Source organism: Mastacembelus armatus, chromosome 22 (genome assembly GCF_900324485.2).
Source record: "Mastacembelus armatus chromosome 22, fMasArm1.2, whole genome shotgun sequence".
NCBI classification, from domain to species: Eukaryota; Metazoa; Chordata; class Actinopteri; order Synbranchiformes; family Mastacembelidae; genus Mastacembelus; species Mastacembelus armatus.
The window spans coordinates 7,046,440-7,071,745 of record NC_046654.1 but is presented as its reverse complement, the minus strand read 5'-3'; the positions used below and the strand labels follow the sequence as shown (position 1 = coordinate 7,071,745).

General features: G+C 39.1%; 1 protein-coding gene across 3 annotated transcripts in view; it reads right to left on the bottom strand.

Moving 5' to 3' along the window:
* stxbp6 (syntaxin binding protein 6 (amisyn)) overlaps positions 1 to 21,632 on the bottom strand; it is a 43,992-nt gene extending 22,360 nt beyond the window's left edge. For 2 of the 3 annotated variants that reach the window (XM_026309231.1, XM_026309244.1), the window contains exons 1-2: positions 21,357 to 21,632; positions 13,996 to 14,211 (exon numbers count right to left, since the gene is read on the bottom strand). In XM_026309231.1, coding sequence (XP_026165016.1) covers positions 13,996 to 14,149 — 154 coding nt within the window. In that variant the 5' untranslated portion in view covers positions 14,150 to 14,211; positions 21,357 to 21,632. The other variant, XM_026309240.2, reaches the window with a different exon arrangement.
* Positions 21,633 to 25,306: the final 3,674 nt, after the last annotated feature.

Genomic DNA, 25,306 nt, shown 5'->3' with positions numbered 1-25,306 from the left:
AGATTGCTATTCTGCCAGGATGGATTGTATACATGCAGAAAAAGTTTCATTTGTTCCTTCACTCAGTGTGCTTCCATCTGGTCTTTCCATGAATGGGTTGTAGCAGGAAAACAGCTGCAGCTTGTCAGAGCGATATAAGTGTGATATCATTATTTCCTTCCTTCTTTAGCATAGGGTTCGGAACAAGAAGAAAGAGAACCTTCATTATTTTGCCTTCAGTGAAGTGTCTAAAGTAAAAGCAAAATTGAAAAACAAAGATCTTTCAGTTGTTCTGGTATCATTTCTCATTTGTGCATAAATGTCCAACAGATAAAGATTTTTGTTTGTGTGTATGTGTGTGCACTTTGCATTCCACTAGCACACAGCGCGCATCGATACCACACTGTCAGGACAACTGCAGGGGTGCTTAGCCATGCCCTTAATGTGAAATACCAGAGTGGAGCTCACCCAGTGCTTGACAGAGGAAGTCTCTACAGTATACCACCAGCCTCTACAGTCTGCTGTCACCAGGTCTGTTTAGCCACACTGCCTGGAGAGACTGAGATGCCAATATGCCAGTCCATATCCTGGCTAACATTTAAATCCTGACAAATGCAAAACAGCAAGCTGCCTGACTGCATGCTGCTGGCCTGATCACCTGCTATGAAAAGGTAATGTGAAGAAGATATTCAACTTTATATTATTATATTCAACTTTATATTATTAGCACACTTATGTCAAGTGCAACATTGAGCAAAACAAAACAGATGCAATACACTCCCCATAGTACTCCCAGCAAGTGTTTGTGAATATTAAGGTCAGCAAATGTCACCAGGTCATCATCTTGCTTGCAGGTTCCTCCTGGCATACAGTTATTTGTGAAGTTGGTGAGTCTATCACTAACCACAAAAAAGTGTGCACTGTAAATACGTACAAATAATAATAAAATGCTAAAGAGAAATTTATTTGCATTATCAACAGCAAACAGTTTTAAGATTATGATGATAATGTGAATATGCCTTTTTTTTTTTTTTTTTTTGACTTGTACGCTACCAGGCAAAGCTTTGGACACACTTTTTAGTATTAACCAATTGCAACAATAAGCTCTTTCAGACTAAACAGGTCAAGGGAATCAGTTCTAGGAACTACCCCACTGAGGAGTGGACCCAAGAACCACAAAACCTGAGAACTGCAAAGCTTTTTCTGTTAGCAGTCACACTGCCAGTAGGAACGCTGAAGCAATGTAAGCTGACTGATGGCTGGCATAGCAACGTCACTTGTGCATGACATTAAACAAGATTAGTGAAAATTTTCACATTTCACTTTGATCCATCCATATCTCACTGAACTTCCTCTGTCACATAGGCAGCCTGGACTTTGGTGTCAGTCCATTTTTGAGAGTTTTTCTTTTTACATTTAAAACTTTTGTTTGCATGTTGCAGAAGTACCTTTTAAAAATGCAGACTGCCATTGTTGCCTTGGCTTAAGTTGGTGTTTGTCAAATAAACGTAAACATACATCACTCACTATTGTACTCCTATTGAAAAAAAGTATCAATTCCAAAATAGGTTCTCCAAAACAGCATTCTAAGAGCTAATTCTAGTTATCAGTTCGTATAGTGTGGACAAGCAAAAAAGGGAAATTTCCTCCAAAGTTTCTAAGAATTATGAAAAAGTTCCAATCCAAAAGCACCTTACTGGGGGACCACAGACGCAACTCCAGCAAGTTGTGTTTGCTGGATAACAATAAATTCATTAGATATAGCTGCTTGATAAGAATTCAAATATCTTAGAGTTGGTAACTTAAAGCAACTTTAAACTGAATGCTTTCTCGGTCCATTTATTACAAATAGTTATGTCTCACTTGACCCTAGGTTAGACAGCAAACCTCATAACATCACATACTGTGTATCTTGCATTGCTCTGGGCTCTGTGATCGGATTTCTCAGTGGCAGAAAGGTGTGAGAGTGGTGGGTAGGGAGCATATGGTGTTTTTTTATGTCCTGGTGATGTTCACGCCAGGCAGCAACTTCCCTACAGGGAATGTTGGAGATGTAGAGAAGGACTCCAGCGGCTCCTCTGGGTGACCTTCATTAGCACAATTAACATGCATGCCACTCATGACCACACTAGGCTTGGATGAATGCTGCACTATAACCAAAGGCATGATGCAGCTGCCTAGTGAGGAAAAACTAAAGAATGCTCAAGAAATAACTTCAGTTTAGGTGGTTATGAATTTATTTGGGAATTGTGTTGAGAAATGTTTCAAAGTCAGGGAGTGCACCTTTAAAAAAAAAAGACATTCTTCTGCATATGTGCATACTGGATGTGTTGGGTTCCCCTTCTTTCCCAAGTAGTTTCAAGCTAACACGTTAGAAGTAAATAGAGCGTACATATAACTGGACCAACCTCTCTACATTTTCACTTATCTGAATCTCATAGTGTGCAGAGCAAATATGAAAACTGCATTAAACACTGGACCCACTGATCAATCTTTTTAAAAATAAGTCAGTCCAGAGATTTTACACCATCTGTTTCTGTAAAATGCTCCACTGAGGTGAAAGATCCCAGTGAAAACTTTTGGGCAGATCATGCTTCCGACTATGATAATAAAGGCCTCCTCAGTCAAACCACAGCTAATCCAAGCAATCACTCTTTCTGATGTGGTCTGACTTCTATCTGACACTGTTCAGGATTTGTTACTAGCAAAGAGGAAAATTTCTGTTTTAAAAAGCCATTTGTTCTAAACTCACAACAGGCTGGTTTTTATCTTGAAACTGTACCAGAAAGTGATGTCATGGGAAGTAGTGTGTGTATGTGTTGTTCTTCACAAGGTCTAATTGCTCAAGCTAAGCAGATCCAAAGCTATTAGTATGTATCAGAGATGATACATATTTAATGGTTTCATATAAGACGCACACACACACACACACACACACACACACACACACACACACACACACACACACACACACACACACACACACACACACACACACACACACACACACACACACACACACACACACACACACACACACACACCAACATAACAGCAATCTGTAAATACCACCATGGGGTGGTGAACATGTGTAACTTAAACAGGCCCTGCATTCACCTTAAGGTAACCTAAGAGTCATTGTGTCCTACCTGCCAGACATGACACATGCCAGGACACCACTGGGTAGCTTATCCAAAAGTTCTACACTGCCACTCAATCTCTCCAGCTGCTACTTTCAAAATTTCAATCATGTTCTTTCTTGTTTGTGGCTTTTGAAGAAAAGGATTAGAACAAAGCTAAGTTGCGAATCTGGAAGACTGCACTGGACCCTATCCCAGTAGCCAGCACAAGCAATATACACAGTTAAACACTAAATTGGATTCTGTACAGTAGATTTAAATGGTGAGCATGGTGCTCAGGTAGCCCAAATCATTCCAAAACGCCAATTCAAATGCCAACTCTGTTCTTTAACAGACAAATAAAATGCCAAGACAAGGAATAAAAAGGGTAATGTGTGGTATCAAATCCAACTCTCTTCACCTTGTCTTGTTGGCTGCAGCTGGACTCAGATCTGCTTAAAAGGCAGAATTCTCTGTTTTGGAACCACAGATAAATCCACTCTTCCTTCAAAGAGACAGATAGAGTTAACTCCAGATGCTCTGGCTCAGCAAATTCAAGTGCCTTACTTCAAAAATCAATACCAGAGGCTGTAGGTGGACATAAAAATCATCAGGCTCAGTGAGTATTTAACCACGGAATCACATAAAACTCTGAATTCATTACATCTGATGGTATCAATTCAGCTACGCCTTATTAAAACTTCTCAGAGAAGCTTTTCTTACTATGCCCCTTTTAAATCTTCTGTCCATATCTGTCTGTCTGCTGTCTAACAGCATACTGAGCAGAGGCAGAGAACATTTTAAGAGTCTAAGAGGCAAAACATTTAAATGGGATATGTCCCAAGACTAAGGGAAAGATGAAGAATGTAATATACAAATCTCACCATCGAGGGTGCGTTAACATACAAGAATAGCTTCACAGCCTGTGTTGGAACCCACATCTCTAGTTCTCTTTGTTCATGACCTCTCATTTTTTTCATTTTAATGGGGATAGAGTGGCGGGCTTTAATATTAAACATTTACTTTTCCAAAGTAAAATTCAACATATGCTGTCTGCATTGTTCTCTAACCTCTAGTTTGGTGCAACAGCTGAACAAATATTTACTATTAGAGCTTCAAGGGCTTTTCTGCAAAAGAGCTTAATCGATAATTCTGTCCTTGCCTCAATCACTTACAGGCAGTTAACAAGCCAGTTTCTCTCCCTGAACAATGGAAACTTTTTTGCAGAAATGTGGAGTTCTAACAATAGAAAATAACTCCACTTTATTTCTCCATGTTACACTTTGATTATGGTGAAAATTCAGTGTCATATTAACTCTTGGTTAATCTTGACAGTAGCAGGAACATCCACTTATATTTTCTCACAGTAAAATTGTCAATCAGAGTTGGTAAGCATATTACAATCACTGTAATTAGGCATACATCTTATTTATGTAGTACTTGAATATTAGACACTGCGGTCATCAAAACAATTATAAATGAAGACGAGTACAAAAAATGTTTCTCTTAACATCAAACAAAAATTTATTTTAGAGAGAGCTAGAATGAGAAGAATACATTATAGAAAGAATACATTTTCATTGGAGCTGCAAGTGATTTCTATTTTAAGGCAAAGGAATAAAGTGAAACAATTGCGTATCTTTAGTTATATCTTTACTCCCTTCCTTCTAGTCCTGATATATTCCCTCTTTAAAAGTATAAAAAAAAATCCCAGAAACATTTGGATTGAAAGAAGGTGAGAAGCCATCTACACTAATAATGAACAGTTTACTTCTATTAATTATCTACATGTCCTTGCTTGCAAAAAAAGATCCAATTGAAGTAAACTAAAGCCACTGCAGTCCAATTGAGGCAAGTAAATAAATTACTTAAATACCAAAAGCATTCTGTTTGTGCCCTTGTAACGGACTGAAAGACTGGTGCCACTGACCGTTTGGAAGAACATTACTATTACTATTAGGGAGTGTTGTAGCTTGTCACACAAGATGTGTTCCATCTGCAGCATTTTCAAGATATGTGTTGCAACTGAAGCTGGCATACATCTAAGACTGAACTGTTTTTAAGTGAACTACTTTTTCCATGTGAGCAATTTGTCTAAATTGTTTAGCCTCACCACATACTACGAGAGTTGAATAATCCAAAAAGAATAAGCTCTAAGACGAATGTGGCCAAGTCAGAGAATAAATCAACCAAACATTTGAGGAAGCATGCCCATTGTTATATACTGAAACACTATTTCATTCATACTCAAGACTTCCCAAGCCCACAGGAGTTGCACAAGATAAACAAAAGTCCAGTGCTTGAAGCCTAGAAATTGCAAAGAAAACAAAAGGCAGAAACATGTATGTCAACGAATAGGGATGCCATCTGGCAAACATCTTACAAGTAGACAGAAGAGAGTTATTAGCAAGCAAGCTGTCTAGAATATTGACTATGACTTCATTGTTTTTGATGGAAAAACTTTGCTTCTCCAAGTCTATGTCAGATGCAGTTGTATTGGAGAAGGAGGCCGAAGTTCAGCAAAAAGAATTCAGGCAAGATTGAGAACTTTGATTAAAGGACTAAAGAAAATATTTCAAATGTTGACTCAATCTGTGAGTGTTTACCTTCTATAAAATAAAGAGAGTAACTGGTTTCATTGATGCCCTTTCCTTATTTTTATATAACTATTATTTAGCATTAATTTGATACTGACCTCCAAAGATTAAAAAATAATGTACTGTGCTGTAATACTGCCAATCTCCCTTAGCACCAACTGTAGGTGGCTAGAATCCCCCACCCCCTTTAACAGTACTTGGCTAGTCCTGACAGACTGAAAAAGTAGCTTTGTAAAATCCCATGAATAATAATGCTCTAGCAAGACAAGAAAAGGCAACATATTGAGAAATAAAGCCTTATTTTTACAACCCAGACACAGGTCAGAATATATTTTTCTTCATATAAGACATCTGTACTTTCAATATATTTAGAAACAGGTTTAAAACAGCCAAATGAAATGTGTTGGAAAGTCAATTAGATTGAGTAACTAAAGTTGGTTATTAAATGCTTAGTCAAGAAGGCTCTCAGTTTGACAAGAACAGAACATCAGCTAATTATATGGATGGCTAAGTTTTATAGGGTCGGGTTCTTGCTCTTTTATTACAACTTTCTCCTCTTTACTCCTCCCATTTTTTATTTCACACTGCACAGATCAGAATCTGAGGTACAAGCTTTGTTTGCAGGAAAAATTTGAGAATATCAAGCAGATGACTTTTCAGGTACACTGGGAATTGTGTCAACACAGTCTTTGTTATATTACTGAGCCAATACCTATAGTCAGAGTACACAGTATCAAAAACATGTGTGCTGTGTTCCTCTTCTCGAATAATTACCCACTTAATGATCCCTAAGAGGCCACATCACCTCAGCTCCCCAGGTCATTCCCTGCTGTTGTGTGCACCACAATGTTCAAAACAACAGTACACCACAGCAATAAGGCCTGAAACAAAACCCCTTCACATTCAAGACAGAATATTCACAAAGTCTTCAGGTTATGAAAGATCATGCCTTGCTCTGTTGTTCTAATGAGGAGTATGGTAATGCTGTCCTGAAAAAAATCTAACTCAAATTATTGTGTTACATACCCTTTCTGCTATCTAAATTTAAAACTACTTAAGGCAAACAAATGTGAACATAATAAATATCAGATCCAAAATTCAGCTAACCACAAATAACTCCCTGGAGTTAAATGAAAATATTCTGTATATTTGCAAGGTGCAGCGAGGTTATAATTTTGTCTTGTTTCATCTCTCTTTTCCATCAGAAAACTGTCTCCTCTAAATGTGCTGCACCAACAAAAGCCAAAGAGTGTTGAGTGTTGGCTGTCGAGTTACAACAACCAGCAACTGCTATATGCCTCCACAAACCTGTCACCAGATTCCTACAACAAAGAAAGTAACTCTACTGTTTCTGCAGGAACGCAAGATACAGGCACGCACTCATTATATATATAAATACACACACACACACACACACACACACACACACACACACACACACACACACACACACACACACAAACTATCTTTATTTGCGAGTGGATGATGAAGTACAACTACTGTGGTGTCGTCTGGCATCTGTACAAAATGCAAGCAGAATGACAGACAGTAATGGGCGGACAAGGAGCTGATGGAGGAGAATGACAGACAATGGCTTTGGCATAGCAGAGCACAGTGAAGACCGCGGCCAGAATCACTGGGGCACGTGTGGATTTTCCAAGATAAATACATGCAAACCCAGTTTTTTTCTGTAGATTGGATGAAACACTGTGGCTATGTCTACAGAAGGTAGCTTTGTATCCACAACATTACACACACACAAAGCAACTGAGACTTTCATCTAACCTCAACCACCTGCTGTGAGCATGTGTGTGTACACTGTGTGAGGGAGCAAGTGAAAGAGATATCAGAAACCATGCATCCATTATTATGCAACTGTTTGGCCATATTTTATAAATCACAGGGCTTCTTTCACTAATGTTTCCTCCAATTGTACATTGTAAAATTAGATAACTTAACTGAAAAATACCAAATCTACTGGTGAGTAAAGGAATACATGCAAATGGCTAAATTGTTTTTACCCTTGTTGAAATGTCGATCAACAATAACAACTATTCCTTGTTATGTTGATTTAGTGGAAAAAAGAATGTCTGTATGCTATCCAGTCTCTTGTAAGAGCACAGGAGGGGTAGGTGCAGGCTAAAGTCCCACTGGAGAGCGACAAGACCAACATCTGTGGGCATAGGCTTCAAGTTCAGTCATGCTGTAGCAATCCAAATAACGTTTTTCTGTGAAGAGCTTTCTCTTTTGGCACCGGCCCTCCATTATGCTCTATTTTTACCATCTATTTCAGCTTTCCTCTCCCAGGCTATGCCGTGGCCTGTCAAGCAGTCAAGACACTTAAGGACCCTCATCTTCGCAAAGAGAAGATTCAAGGCAAAGGGATAAGGGAGACGCCTACATGATAAGATTAGGTGAGAGTGAGGGGCGCAGAACGAGCTGCCGCAAGAACCTAATCAGTCTAGATAAAGACTGACATAGCACAGTGGCCGATGTTTTGGTATGAACGGCACGCTTGTGCAGATGCATACATAAACATGTAGATGTCCACTTAATAGGAAATGTGGTATTAGTGTCATGCTGATGTATCTGGTTCTGTGTCAGTGGGCTCTATGTCTCTGCTCACAGTTAACACTGAGAGGCCAGCATCAATCACCGCTGCTACACTGGCTCTGTAAGAAACCCACAGTAGGCAACATTCTTCACAATAGAACACAGATCACCCACACATCCACGGCTGGCTAAACCTCATTAACACATGTTAGGTGTCCAGACCCCCCTGAGGGAAAAAAAAAAAGTTCTAGCAGTTGGCTACAGCATGAAAGTTAACATAAACTAGAAGCAAAGTGATGTAAAGTTCATTGCCCATCATTGAGCTGATTTTTATATCATATAAATGCTTGACAAGCAAGAATAAATATATATACATATAATAATAATAATATATATATACAAAACAATGAAAACTGATCATTATTGCATTATAAAAGCATCATTGCCATGTTCCATTTTTATCTCCATTTTTTAATCTGACAACACACAAACAAGCTCAAGTAAAAGATCAATAGAGGCTGGGGTCTACCATAAGAGCAAGGTGTAAGATGCTAGCAGGCAGGGTGTACATGGAACGCCACAACCAAGTGGCTGGTATAGTATACAGAAACATCTGTGCCAAGTATGGGCTGGAAGTCCCAAGATCAAAATGGGAAACACCCCAGAAGATGGTGGAGAATGACAAACAGGGAATGGCCAACTGATCTGGCATAGTAGTTAGGGGTGGACAAGCAGAAGAACAAGGCTATAGGAATAGATGCAGCAATCACAAGCAATAGCAGCAACAGAGAGAAGGAACATGAGAAACTTGAGAAATACCAAGGGCTGAAAGAAGAACCAGAAAAGATGTGGAAGGCTGTGGTAATTGGAACACTCTCCCAAACTGGGAGATTGGCTCCATCATATCCCAGGAACAACATCTGAGATCTCTGTCCAGAAGAGTGCAGTCCTAGGAACAGCTAAGATACTACACATAACCCTCAAGCTTTTTATTTATTTTAAATACATGAAGTTAGACTGATTATGTCATAACTGCTCCGACTTTCTTAGTGGCACAAGCACCTTAATACACGAGTGAGCTACACAGTAGGCCAGTCCATCTCACTAGCTAATTTATAGCCACAAGGACACTGATGATGAATGAAGTGGAGTAGGAAGTGCAATACACAACTGGTAACTGTGGATTTTTTATTCTAAAAGCACCTTATTGATAACACTAGTACTAGGATTTATTACTGAATGCATTACTTTGACACAAGGTAAGAGCTCTTTGTCCCTCAAATAAAGAAGCCCCATGTTGACAGAGGGGTGCAAGATAGATGGGAATAAGTTTAAGATATATACAGTTTTCATAACTCATTGAATCCAGCTTAAGCTGTTTAAAATTAAATAACCTGGGTCTTTTTTGCTTTGTCACTTAACTTTCAATTGATCAGTTGCCACAGACAAGAAACCAAACATCAGAAGATACATACCAAAAGGATATCAGCCTGAGGTTGTATGAGGCATAATGGCATGCATAAGACACAGCATTATGTATAACATTTAAACCAACCCACAAAATAACATGCCTGCACAAACTCATGGTGCATGAAAACATCCACAAACATGAATGCCCACATGCATCCCACACAGAAAACACATAAAACATAAAGCATCAGTGTAGACACCCTATAGATGGTCCATTCCGATTTCCTTCACTGAAAACGTATATTTATACATATAACGTATAATATTTTTTATTCCTGGATCAGAAATGGTGAATCAAAACCACGTTGACTAATAGACTACTCCAGTCAACCTCCAAAGGGTCTTATCTAGCTCAACTGGCCTCACATCTGTCCTTCCTAGCATTCTGTGGGCAGTTCACTGTTTCAGAGATGATTTCCAGCATTAAAGTCACCACATGTAACCCAGTGATCAAAGGGAAAGCTCACTATCTGACTTGGCCTATGTTCATTCAGGCCCACTGCTCTGTACTCAAGATCTGTGATATTGTGAATGTGGTAACACACGTTTCTGTGTGCAGTTTTGCATCTCTGAACATCCACATGTATGTAAGAAAACAAAGATATCCCATCACAGCACAGGCTAGGAGGGAAGCCAGAATGTTTCATTTTGTACCATAGGTGATGTATGAGTGAAATATAAGCAAATTTAATACCAAAAACACATCTGAGGCACAAAAATAAAAACAGATCAGTTGTTGCATTCTAATCTTCTCTGGGTTTAGACTTAGCTTATGACAAGACATGAAGCTCTACAAGTAACTTTTCCTTCAAAGCTCCCGGTGGTCATGCAAATCTCACAAATCTGAGAGGCTTAACATTAGTCCACACTTTATCTGGTATTCATTTATAAGAATGGAGTGACTAGATACATGTGACATCTTGAGTCATTACTGCAAGATGGTTATCATGACCAGAAAGGGCTTAGAATAATTATCTTTAAATTTCTATCACATATATAATGTTGTGAAATGTCAGAAGTGTTTTTCATTCTCACCACATCAAACCACACCAGATGTCATTGGGAAGCACATTGAGAACTAGACCCCAACTGCCACAGCAAAGAGGTTAGAACATGAACATATGCTTTAGCAAACACCCACATCTATTCAGTCAACTTAGACATGCCTTTTAGACAAGAAGTCCACCTTAATGAAAATTTATCGACACACAAAATTTAAGAATATTATTGTTTTACTGATGTGAAACCCATCTCCAGGATTTCACACTGAGTTCTTTGGCTTCAGTGTTCAGGTTTCAGGGAGCTGAACCAGCCTTGTTTTGTTGGTGCCACATGCAATTTTGGAACAAGAATCACTGCTCTCTGCAAGTGGCAGTTGTCCAAGCATTTTATTCCACAGAGAGGTGTAGCTCTCTACCCAACACACAGCCAATATAGACTTACCAACACTGAAATAACAGCTCAAACTGACCGCTGTGCACAAGGTCAACTGCATAACATACATACTAAACAATAATAAAAGCAAGGATTTCTGAACAGTCATTACTGTGAAAGTGTAAGTCAGGGCATTAACAACCAAAGTTATATTAGTTCAAAATATCTTGTTTCTCTTGGATTCAGTCAGATCTTATATATGTATTACAGCATAGGATTATGGAATTAGAGCAGCAGTGCCCCAGTGTTTCATCACAGCACCCAGTTCAGTTTGAGAGTGAGGTGCCCATGGCTGTCTCTAAGTGCAGCTCCTCATACTGTAGGCTTCCTTTGGCTGTGACATGCCACACATTACATAACTCTGCTGATGTATAGCCCTCAGGCCTCAACTATCTGCTACTGTGACCATGAGACTGTCAGCGATGCCCCAGTGTTACATACATACACACTGCTTTCACTTAGTTACACACATGCTAAACACTGGAAGTCACACATCAGCCTTGTATTTCCAACATGCCGAGAGGCAGGCACAAGCTGGTTTCACACTCATAGTTTGGCTTTACAGTACACTCACAGGAACACATACATACACATACACACACTTATGAACAATGCTTGGCTGGCTTAAAGAAATGCCACATGACTCAGTGAACTACATAACAGTGATGCCTTAACTACTGTGCCTCCACATGTGATACAAAACAGCAGCATAGTCAAACAGCTGTTAATATAGAACAGAGAGCAAAGACACATTTAATAGACAACTATGGCAGGAGATATACCTGGCTAAACTGTATTTTTTAGAACATTATACAACATCTGTTCATATATACAGAATATTGCACTACAAAAGACAATGGACTGTAACACGGTCCTCCATTAAAAAGAGCAACACTGACTGAACTGAAGGCAACTGGAAAATAGCCTGTTACTGTTCATAACGATAGAGTGAACAAATGGCAATTTTCTCAATCGGAAGTAACAAAGAGAGAGCCCTGGCTCACACTTGTCCTCTGTACACTTGAACAGAAAACACACCTAAGTTATATAAAGAGTAAATTAAGTAAGATTGGAACAGCCCACACTCCCCTTAGTCACACATTCCAACATTAGAGCTCTCCATCCTTACAGCAAGGTTGGAATCACAGTGACCCATTTATCTTGCTTGTCTCCACTGAATTGGCTACCCCTCAACACATCACTAGGGATTCAAGACTCACCCTGCCCCAGTCTGTCTCTCTGATACACACAGACAAATGCACACAAGCATATAAAATGAAAACCTGCCCAACAAATTAGCATCCACACTGAGATTTGAATACGCAATTAGTAAATACAATTCATATTTAGCAAGTAGTAAATGTTATAATTATTATTAGAATAATTATTTGTATTTTTGTCTGCTTATGCATGTCAAAGTTTACAGGATGTGAAAGGCAGGGAAGCATCATCTAAAGCAATGATGAACCAATTACTTTCCCATATTATACATTTTGAAGCAAATGAAATTAAGCATTTTTGTGGTAATTTACCTTAATTGTGTTGGGAACTAAGAGGGGAAACACACAAAAATGATCCTGAACATATGCAAACCAGGGACACTGTAACCAATAACCAGGCATTAATTTATGGTAATTCTGTTTAAGGTAATGGGAATAAACCAAAAGACTACCCATGTCAATTTCTAAAGACAAAAAAAAAACAAAAAGTAGGAACTGGAAAAAAAAATCAAATACTGTAGGGCAGGACTCAAAGTTAAGAAAAAAAAATTCTGTTGATCCCTTAATTATCACAATTACATTTGGTATTCAAACCACTATCTTTCCACTTAAGAATAATCTTTTATCTATCATATGATGTCAAGTATTGTAATAAAGATTTAAAAAATTTAAATGAAGCTACAAAATCGGGTAATTTATGCATTTCAATTATGCCATGCAAACTAAGCACTTAGGACATCCAGTGACTTTAATAGATTCTGGAGCAGCAGCGTTCCAGTGGGGCACAGTGGTGAAGGCTTCTGCTGTGTAAGTGACAGGACTAGCATTACAACAAGTGATTATCAAGCTATATTCATTTCCATATCAACAGAGAAACAACTTATCATAAACTCTTTGGAAAAATAGTGTCTGTTCCCAGAAACCTGCAACTCTGTGACCTACACTTGAGACATGTTTTTTTTAATAGGTTCATACATGAGTGTAAATACTGAGGCTCGTTTTTCAGGTGCAAGACTATTGGAAGGCAATGTGGAAAAATCCTGTACAGAGACAGCTGTACTAGCCTTTGTCCTGTATTGATATACACTAAAGTCTATATAGTAACCATTAACTGAGTCTTTTGTGACGTGATCTACTACTGCCAAAGCAGAATTTAATACACATTTAATGGCAGGATTATGACGCGCCATGAATCTTCATATGCAGATCTCTTGGCACTGAAATTAATAGGCTCTTGGTATTCTGATGAATATTATGCATGGCTAATTCAATTAAGAAGCAATATCTCAGCCAATGTTCAAATAACCAAAAAAAGAATAATTTGAACCTCAATTTCTGATGAAACAATAATTTAGCTTCAGTGTAAATCTAATATCTTTAAGAAGGACTGACCTAAAGCCCAGCAGTAAATTGATTTACCATGTAATTCTATTGGCAGAGGAAATGTAAACATGCTCATCAGTGTGAACAGAAATGGGAGAATTAAGGGAGACGTTGAAATGTTATTTTGAATGCAATAGCACAACCACCTGACACACACAAATAGAAGAACACATTATAATAGCACAATAATTTAAACACAGACAATCCTGTTGAGAAGAAGAATGTCACTTATTCTTTTACCTGAGAGGCAGATGAAGGTCATGTAGTCTCCCTGACCACCAGTAGCCAGGAAGGGAATTTTCTTCTTGGTCCTCCGCTTCACCTGCACAGCAGCAAGCATCTTCTCATCATGGGGTATGAAGACCTCTTTGTTGATTGCTGACTTGGCAGTCATCTTTGAAGTAAGCAGGAGTGAACAGCTGGCAACCAGTTAAAGTGAAGACGATGAGATCCACTCTTCACAGAGATGAGAGAGAGGGAAGACAGCAAATGAAATTAAACAGAAGAGTTTCTGAAAATCTCCTAAATTAGAAGCAACTAACAAAAAACTTTTTTCCTAACTTTTTCTAATGTTGTTTGGCCATTCAAGCAATCTTTGTTTTATTCTTCCATGTTGTCAGGTATAGCTCCTATTAAAACTGCTGACAATGTGTTCGGTGGAATATCTAGACTAACAAAAACACCCATTCTGGAGAGAGCTGTCACACTGATTTTTTTTAACATAATACTTCAGTGGTATGGGTAGCTTTTTCTTGCTTCTTGCATCAGTCATCGTTTTACCACGCTTTAATTTTCAATCACAAAAACCTCAGTAGTGACAAAGTTGAGCAGGAGTTATCATTTCCTAAAGAACAGTTAGGATAGCAATTGCTTATAATTGTGTGTGTTCACATGCTCAGCCTTGAGCCAATCATTTCCTCAGTCTCCAAAAGCTTGTACACATAACAAAAACCTAAATTTGTCCACTCACCAATGCTCATAGTGTATGGCGTGAGAGAGGAAGTAAAGGTTTCTGAAATGCAGAATGGTTGTGTGTCTCTATGCTCCATATCTATAAATGCTTTGCAATGTTCTCAAAGAAAACCCTGCCACTCACGAGATAAAATGCCTTCAGCTGAAGCTGTTAAGAGTACTGGTCTCCCAGATACAGAAGAGCAATGATGTTTCTATTATTAGTGAATTACTGGATTTATTTCTTGGCTACTGGGAATAATCCACAAGCAACACTGCAGTATGTCTGATGCTATCACTGAAAAACTATGCTTAGTTGGCCTGCTGTGTTTAAGTGCAGGATACAGTCATAAAGAAATTGGTTAATTAGGACCAAATGCTCTCATGAGGGGTGTGCAGCTTAATCATTTTTTCAGTCTGTTCATTCACTTCAGATGTACAAACACTCTCAACCACTACCCACTAATAGATACGCTTGCTCTGCTGCAAGCCAGGCCATGAAACAATGCCTGCATCAAACGAGCTTGCTAATAAACACAAACACTAATTTGTTGTTTTGTAACAATGGAGCAACCTTTAAAATAAGTACTCTGAGAAAAACAAAATGTCAGAGTTTCATTAACAGATCATCACAAAAGTAAAACTTGCAGGAGTACAGAGTTCATATGAAGAGCAAAAAGTGCATAAGCCATTTTTTTTGCATTTAAAGTTAGTGGGTGAAAGGCTGCCAGTGTTGACTGGTGGTCACTCAATGTAAGATTACATCAGGCCAGAAGGAACGCTATAACAGTAATGAAACATAAAGGCTTTGTGCTTGGTAACACTCCAACAATATAGTGCAATCTAATAAACATCCCTACAGAATAAGTAGTATTTCCATGAAGCTAGTATTATTTCTTTGCTGTATAGTATTTTCTAAGATAGAATTTAGTATCATATCATCACTGTGAATTGTAACGGTTATTATAAGTAGCTGTAATTGCAATTTTAGCAGTTCAACACTTACAAACTTTGTTTTCTACACATTTCTGCATGAGTGTTTAGAGGCCGTATTGAATCTCCTCCTCCCCTTCTATACATCTCTCTTCCTCTCCACTTTATCAGCAATGTAAGACTTCACAGTAAACAAAAGCTGTGGCCAAGATTTTGCAGGGACTAATTAGAAAGGCTAACAAATATGGCGAGCCAGACCCCATGCAACAACTGCAAAACTGTGCTTTGAGATGTGCGCACGTCTTACAGACCTCTGATGCAAGCCCTGTACTCTGCCAGTCCAACCTTAAAGTGCCCAAACAGTATAGAACCGTACAGAAAATCACAGTTAATTGTGGAAATGTCACAGGTCTTGCTGCTCTTTAGTAGAAAATTATCCCAGCAGAGCACCTCTCCTTGTAGTATCTCTCCCTCTTCTCTACTATGCTCCAGCTGGGAAGGAGTGCTGCCCATATCACACTGCAAGCTGTCACCAACCAAAGGGGAGTGAATATTTCCCATCAGGTGACCCACTGAAGCATGACGGGAACGACGAATAAGAGGATGGGGGATGCAAGTGAGAAAGAAAAAAGGAAGAAGAAACGAAAGCAGACAGGAGCCTCTAGGCAGTGATATATAGCCAGCTACATTGCATAGCTTATGGTTCGACTTTGAGCGGTCTTATGCGGTGCTCACAGCACAGGGCTGAGCAGTTGTACTGGAGTAAGCCAAGGAGATGCTGTGGCAGTGAAAATGACAGAACATATATTTCACAGCTGCTTATCACCTTATTTCTAAGCAGAGCCCCAAAAATCACTTCATTAAGGCTGTGTACTGCTATGCAGTCAAAGTTGTAGCACTATTGCTGCTCATTCCCTTGCTTCCGTCTTGCTCGACGTGTTAATGTGAAATCTGTTCAGTCAGTGCTCATGACTCTCCTGGGGCCTCATTGGAGTGGGGTCTTTGAGTTAGCTGCACACCTACTTCTTTAAGCGTCAACACAGTCTTGTTCTTCAGCTTGTGCACACAAGCCTATTGGAATCTGCCACAGCAGCAGAAGTAGCAGAGGAAAAGGCTCCAGAAGACAAGTGGCTAATATGGAACGTTTCACACTGAAAAATGAAGGTGTCTTTTTAAATTCTTTGGAGAGGCATAAAAATTTAAAGCGAAAGAGACAGCTGGTACAAGGTGAAATCCATCAAGAGAAGAATTACCAAGTTGTTGTTGTTGTTGTTAAAATGATCATAGATATGCAATAGTTAGATGCAAACATGCAAAAAGTTTCAGTTTGGCAGATGTTCAGACACAAAGGCTTCTTGCTGTGAGAGAACAGTGCTAATCACTGCACTACGGTGCCACCCTGAAATAAAAACACTTTTTTTCAAACTAACAAAACTACTTCAACAAATTCAATAAGGGATTCCAAAGGATTCTGATTCAATAAGCAGATTCAGATTTGACAAAATGTTATCAACTGCTTCCCTAGGGGTTAGGCATCTGTGTATGCACCAAAACGGGAATGATATGCATAAGAAAGTACATTTTAGTTGTGAATGTAAAGTAAATGCCACTACTACACACAGCTGATGTTGAATTATTTGTAAAGTATGCATTTCATTTGTATTTGATTAACATACACATCATACAACAGTTTTTACATGTTAGACCTTAGAGAAGGGAGGAGGGAGCTCTCAATTCAGGAGAAAGCAAGCTGTTGCTGCAGAGAATTTATGATCATTACACTGTCTAATACACCAAAACACATAATGACAGCAACTTCCAGTTATATTGACATTTAAAATGAGTGATGGCAGCCTGGAGTCATTTGAATCTTTGTAATGGCAATATGACAATACGAAAATAAAGATGATTACCCAAAACAATGAAGATTTAAAAAAATGATTCAATTTGCAGTTGGGATGTCGACAACACCTTAACTGAAGGTGAATTTTTTTTTTCCCCATATTACCTCTGCACAATGTCTTGATATACAAAGTGTACTTCTTCACAGATTACATCTTCAGATGGTGAAATCATACCAGTGTCACTTCAAACAAGCGGTATCCAAAATCACCACATGTACATATGGTGAATGTTAGCCCTCATAAAATAACTGACAGATGATACTGTCAGCAGTGCTGCTTGTTGTGTCAGTGCCAGCCTGAGATGTGTTAAAATCTAATCCTATGTTAGTGTCACAGTGTGGTGCAAATGAAACAAAAACGCACAGTAAAACAGTTACGTTTCAGGTCTGATACTGATAGTATGTCTGTAAATAAGGGCCAATAACACCAAGAATTATTATGGTGCACAGCTACACATCACAGTTCATGCTGGGGAAAACATCTCTCTGGTGTTTTATAAGACACAAAAGTCTGAAAAATTGAGCCCATAATTTTATCAGTATTTCTACAATATTGACGACTATTCCAAAACTATACTTGGGGAATTAAACATTTCTCTCTCTCTCTCTCTCGCTTGTAGCTCTAATTTAAAGCTGAAATTGTTTTCTCTGAATAGCATTGTAGAAAATGTACAACAAATAACAGTGTTAATTTTGTAATATAGGTTCAAAACAAGTACAGTGGGCAGAACAGCTTATTCAACTCGGTAAGACTTGAGGCCTGACCCAGCTGTCCAAGGTCTGAGATGTAGGACCAGTTCTTCGTTCAGCACCAACTCAGTGTAAATGCAGCAAAGCATACTGTCACTGTTTTTTGCTATCAGCCATCCAAAAATCTTCAATTTTGCTTCAATTAGTCAAATCTGCTATGATAAATAATGAAAGGGTCTGAAAACAAGTAAAGTGGACTTCACTTTTCTCTTTATTACCTGAGTGGGTTCTAAGTGGCTCTCGCTGCTCACACTTTATTTTAGCACTCTTGGGTGAAGATAGTCATTGTTTGTGTTTAAGACAACAGGCCATCTGGATTCCTCACAACCAAATCAGAATCAATAATGCTGGCAAGACAAGAAATTAAAAGAAAGAAGGTTGTCTAATTAAACATATGAGAGGTTCTTTGTTTTGCACAGCTGAAAAGTTTGTGCTCAGTATAAGGAACTGATTTTCAGACAATGAATAGGGGAACTCTTATGTTAGAATCCATAATTGGCTATTCTGAGAGATGCTACTTTAATTTGTAGGCCACTTTAGACTTAAGTGCATATTACAGCAGTTTGCCTGAAATGCTCTCAGAGGGGAGCAACGAGTGAGGAGAGGATCAAAACCATTTTCTGCCTAGAGATACTTTTCATAATTTCATTCTTCTTTTTTGTGATATGTAAAGGAGCAAATGTACTTTGTATAGTGCTGGACAAAAACTCAATGCATAGACTGTCACACCATTGTATATTTTATGTTATAAATAATTGAACCCATGAAATAAGAATAGCTCTCTATCATGGCAGCAGGTTTATTAAGACCTTATTATTTTCCCTCAAATAAGAAAGATATAGATAGACCCATCCATTTTTCTGGGTGACTCAGCTGCTACTGAATGTTATATAGTGCCAGTGAAGTATAAGCTAACCATGAATCAATGAATGACATGCCAGCTACCCAAATGAGCTCATGTTTAGCATCCAGCACCTTATGGCAATAAAACACTTGGAAGGGAATGAGCAGTGGTGGGGTAAACAGCATTTACTACTAAATGCCTTAAACACAATCATCCATCATCCATCACTAAAATGACTCAGAATAATACTAGGATAAGTTAACAAAAGCCCTGTGTCAGTGTAGAGAGCCAAAGTAACAGATTCAGATGATACTCTTGGAGTAAACTCAGCAAAAATTCAAATTCCAAAACATAATCAGCCTTGTTTCTAATTTTTACAGCTTCATTATAATGTACTACAAAACAGACGGGTTGTTTCTGCTAATAGCGCAGACAGCATAATTTATGTTATGACAACAAGGTGATCACAGCCTCTGTGATTAGAATGACTGGAGAATCCAATTATATCAGAAGCACTGAGGCAGGTTTTGTTCCTCTTTTTATTGTACTGAGGAAACAAGAGTCCTTATATCTGCCTTCAAGGATATGTGTCCTCTCTGGCAACAGGACATGCTGAGGTGACGGACATCAGGACTGAGCCAGTTCCATAGTTTACATTATGCTGACTGTAAGTGGACATTGAACCACGGGTAAATATATAAACTTATCTTTTGTGGCATGCCAGAGCAAATTAAGCCCTGAACTCCTGCATGGAGAGAAGCAATATTTTAAAATAATTGGGGTAGTTAAGGGTTTTGGGAGGTACAAGAGCAGGATTAGCAGCCTCACAGCTAATCAGAACCAAACGGCCTTCCAGGTCCCAACCTGTCACAGAGATACAGCGCTTGAGATGTGTGGTAATGGCTCTTCAGAAATTCTAGCATTTAAATGCAACTAGTTTTTTCTTATCTTTGCACTAGGCAGAGACCCAACTCCAGAATTTCTGGAGACAAACCTAGACATTAAAATGTAAATGAAAAGAGCTTTGCAGTTGTTCATAGTGCAGTTGTTCATAGTGAAGTTTCAAGCAATGGATCTAATTTTGGTAACACTTGTGTTTTGAAAAATCTTTACATACACTTTCATGGGCTGAGACAACAGGTTAAGCCCTTAGACTGAAAGAAACCTTTTCAGAGCCCTTTAAACAGTAATGTTAATGTCAAAAATCCATCGTCTCATCCAACCAAAACAAGGATTTTTTAGGGGCCTCTAGGTGGCCCTGAACATTCAGAACAGCTTATCAGACTCAGGCTTTGGACCAGTTCCACCTTTGATCACACAAATATGCCAAGTATTTATTTCACAGACAAAACCTGTTTTCAAACTGACTATGAGACTGTTTCATGTTGCTACCCTCAGGAGAAAGCAACCCCCCAACAATGATCCACATTATTCAGTAAATATTTACCGTTTAACTCTAACTAATCAAATAGGCTGCTGTTCATCTGTCCTAGAGAAAACACCAACATCTGGGATGACTATGTCTCTAACATTTAACTCCATTTGATTTATTATCAGCAGCGCTTCAAAATGTGACCATAATAATTTGTGGATTCAAGCGAAGCCTGCAATCATAGTACTCTGATATTCACGTTGGACAACAACCAAATTCATATGTCCGGGCTGACACTGTAATATTTGGCTTCCAAAGTCCTTCTGATCAAATATTGAACGATTGATCCTATAAGTAATTTTCGGTTTCTTTTCAACAGAGCGTGTCAGCAGCCTGGTGTCATAAAGACAGCTCCAGGGAGGCGCGGCTCGCCACACAGAACACCAAAAGTACATTTCAGCACAGCTATTAACTCTTTCGTCAAAGCAAAGCCAGGAAGGTTTCAATACCAGGTCTGTTCCAGAAAAACCCAGCACAAACACAAAACAACGTCCGGAAACAAAAATAAAAACAACAACTACTTACGTTAACTTTCGCAGTGTAACGGCAGCACGTGCACTATCAGTTAATCAGCTACACACGCGCGTGCACGCACTACTGATTCCACCGTAAAGACGCCGAAAGACGCCACTGACGCACTTTAAGTACCAATAGCAGATCGATAAGGTGAAAACGAGTCTCCTTCTGTGGGTATAAACCGCCAATTAAACTTTCCCAGCTGGAAAACTGTTCCTATGGGTGTCAAATGTTCTGAAACAGAAGCACGGCTTGACGTTAACGCGACTCACCGATGCGTCTCGGCGATAGCTTCCACGTGCAGCTCCCAAACGCTCGGGTTAATTTCTCCAGCTGCTGTCACAGTCCAGCCGCCTCCTCCAGCAGCCTCTTCCGTGTTCTTAGCTGTCTTCTCTGACTCAAAGGTGGCATTTCGGGTTTAACATCGCACCGTCTTCACTTCTGCCACAACTGTTGGCGTCCAAGCGGCGGCAGGAGAGTTTGTTTGCCCTGCTGTGCTGCCGCTTCTGCAGAGACTGTCTGCCTGTGGCTCAGTGTGTGTGTGTGTGTGTGTGTGTGTGTGTGTGGCAGGGAAACCAGTAGCAGGTTCCCAGACACACAAACCCGTCGTCCAATCACGTATAGCTTCACATTACCACGTAACCTGTTCTGTATGTTGTGGGAGTCTCTTTCCAGTCCAAACAAAGAAGAACATGCCCAGGTGAGGTGGTAGAAATGGTTGTTAATGGCCCACTGTAAAGTCATAAACCATTTTAGAACAGTTTTCCATAGCAACGTGGTTAAGTTTATAGACTCAGAGCAACTGGGTCCAAAAAAGGCATATCACCTTTACAGGGTGATGCCATACAAACATTGCACCAGCTACATGACAACTGTAAATGGTCAGTGATCAAATTATGAGCTGAAAAATACTAATAACTGTGACACAGGTCCCTGTGGGATTAATGGCTTAAAGTGATGCCAATATAAAATTAGTGTACCTTCTTAGATACAGTGTAAATAGATATGTCCACACTACCTGGGTAATCAGGCCACATAACAAAAGTATGTGGTCAAAAGAGGTAATGTTTATTATGGTAGTTTATTGTTGTCATTCCACAGTATAACTGACTGTAGTCAAAAATAGTTTCTTTCTTCCTAGTTGTTTGTTTTGACTCAAAGTATAAATATAAATATTGTTAGTAGGTATCTCATTCCACTACATCAACAGGTTGGTCATACCCACAAGGTCACCATAAAACAGCTTAACATCTTAGAATTACTGTTTGGACAGGCCGACTCTGTGGTCTCACAACACTGACTTTATGTCCTTGATGGAATCATAATATACTGTAATCTTAATACCCCTATGAGATAACAATATTATCATCACCTTATGGTGTTACAGGTTTGTAAAGGTGGTTTTTATAACCCTGTCTCTACGCCTAAAGTCTTAATTCTCTGATTATTATAGGCTTCACCACTTCAAATTTAATGCTCGGCAAGTAGGGCATTCCCCAAGTTCACAATAAAAAAGATAGTGTAACATTTTTGATCTACACTTGAACCTTTTCCAACAGCTCACTGGGTGTGTGCAGGGTGACGATGTTCACCACTGTCCTAGGAGCTTTTGACGACCAGCTTTTCTTTCTACAGGCATGCCAACAGCAATCAGTTCCCTGGAAATTCAAAGGGACAGACGCAGTGTAAGTGTGTGTCTGTGAATGTGTGTTATTTTGTCTAATGTTTTGCTTGGCTGGTTGTGAGTCATCCAAATTTCCTACAGAGATTTAATTTCTCTCCTGATAGATTCAGTTTCTTTTAGAGGCCCAGTCTTCATTTTGAACAGACTTGGACTCATCTGAAATAGTTCAACTTTAAAGTGCTTCTGTTTTTTGCCTCTGGGCCGTTGTAGCTGATCATTAACATGTCTCAGAGGGAAATGATGAGTATTTCCAATAAGCCAGCATTATTTGTCACATTAAGAAGAGGTCCAGTCACGCTGTTGCAGATGTCCTAAAGCCTTGATAAATGTAAAACAAATGAAATAAAGGATAAACAAATCCACTTGTGACTGGCAAACAGTGGTCAGCAGCTAAAGCTTTTTAAACAAATGAGTCTCTAAGTCATGTAGGGGAAAAAAATCCTACTTGGCAACTGGCACACCAGTAATCAAATATGAATGTCACACTTTTCTCAGCCCTTGAAGCTTCCTTGGGATCATGTTACAGTCTGTCTAGCTTTGTGACAACAGACTGCTTAACCATCTGGTACAGCATGTGGAAATAGTTAATTTCAAGAAAGTGAAAAATGTTTGTTGAATCCTGTGAGACTATTTTTTTGCACTTACCTTCAACTTTGATTTACAGAGGCTCTTCTGTTGCGTGTAAATTTTGGATCTGATAGGTAATGTTTTGCTGCTATGGTTGTGAGGCCACTGGGACAGCCACTAGAAAATATTGGATACAGATTTGAACTCTCCACACTCTGACAGTGTAGAAACTGTACTTTTGTGCTCCACTTCATGTGCACAGTATGGACTCACTTTTTCCAGGTGGAGGGGAAAAAGAGACAGTGGCCAAAAAGGGGAAAGTGACGCATATGTAAACATGAACACACACACACACACACACACACACACACAGAGGGCTGAAGGGGCATTACTGTAGCTGTTTCCTGCTGCTGAGTTTGGGATTTCAGGCAGCTGAATCTCTGGGGAAAGACCGGCTGGTGATATGGTCTGACGATAGAGGCAAAACACTTAACCAAGTCAAGGTTCTGTGCAGCACTACCAGCCTCAATAACAGCCTGACTGATTGCCCAAGAAATATGTTGAAAACATCTCAATGCTCATTGCTCAATTCAATGCTGAGGTTGGGTTTGGATGCATGACGAACCACAGAGAGTAAAACATCCTCCAGGATGTTCTCATGTGGCTCGAAATTTTCCAAGATGTGTTATAGGATTGGAATCTTTGAGAATAGAACATCGGTCGAAAGGTAACCAGTCGCAGCTATTCTGGTGAATTCCCTTAAATAGTTTATATATTACGCAAACTCAGACTTTCTTTGACAAAGCAATGTAAATTACTGTTTTACTGTTTTTTAAGGACATTGCATCATTTTTACAGCTGCCCTTTTACATTGCATGGAAAAATTATAGATACTATGAGCATCACTTTATATACATTTCATTATGATTCCCTGTGTTAGAAACCTTAGAATAGGATCTGCAATTCAAAGACTTTTGCAGACTTGACTAAAGATCATCAGCATAACATAAGATTGTAACAATCTGACTCACCGAAGGATCCATTGGTTAATCACTGATGTTACCTCTCCCTGTGTACAATCAATACTGTTTCCATTACTAAATCACTACCAAATGAGGCAGGAACTACTGTCAGAGCTTTGCCTGTTACTTCAAAATCCTGGAAAGCATAAACATCCTTTCACCCCAGCCTGTGATGTTACTCACGGAGCTGTGCGTGCTGCCTGCATTTCAGGAGAACAAGGTGTCTCCTCTCCATGGTGAGCAGGGTAAACATAGAGATCTGATGCTTGAGGAATGGAACATCTAAAGAAACCCTTCGCTCCAGCAATGAGCTGCCTCTTTACTCCCCACATGACCAGATGGCTGCCATATACTTACACACCACACACTCTCTATTTTTATTTTTTTATTTCTCTGTCTTTTATTGTGCTAATCAAACACTGAATTCATGTGGTTTGTTGTTTACTCTGCACAGTGTGAGGCCTTAACCACAGACATAAGCCTCTGGCTACATGTGAGCTCACTAGAGAAAAAAACATGTCTGATTGTGGTCAAGCTGATATGTATACACTACTTCAAAAATGTGTGAGTGTGTTGGCACAGTGTGTGAGTTGCTGCATGTTTTCATTTGAGATTTTATTGTGTATTTCCTTATGTTTCAAGCAGAGAACAGCAATTCAACACGTTCAATGTTCTTTCATCAGAGTTGTTTAGAGTTGTTTTTAGTGGTTCCCAGTAATTTCGTGGAACTCTGCAGATTTAGGGAGGTGGAATGTGTATTTATATTAAGAGTAGGCGTCTGAAAACCTCTTGTTTAAGTTTCATTTGTCAAGTGAGGACGTGTGTGTGTGTGTTCTCTGCTGTACTCTTCATGCACTGTTTGCATTATAGAACCAAGTCAAGAGTAAGTATTCCCATAGATCGCTGTAAAGATGTGTGAAATAAGTAAATATTTTGACCTTGAATTTCA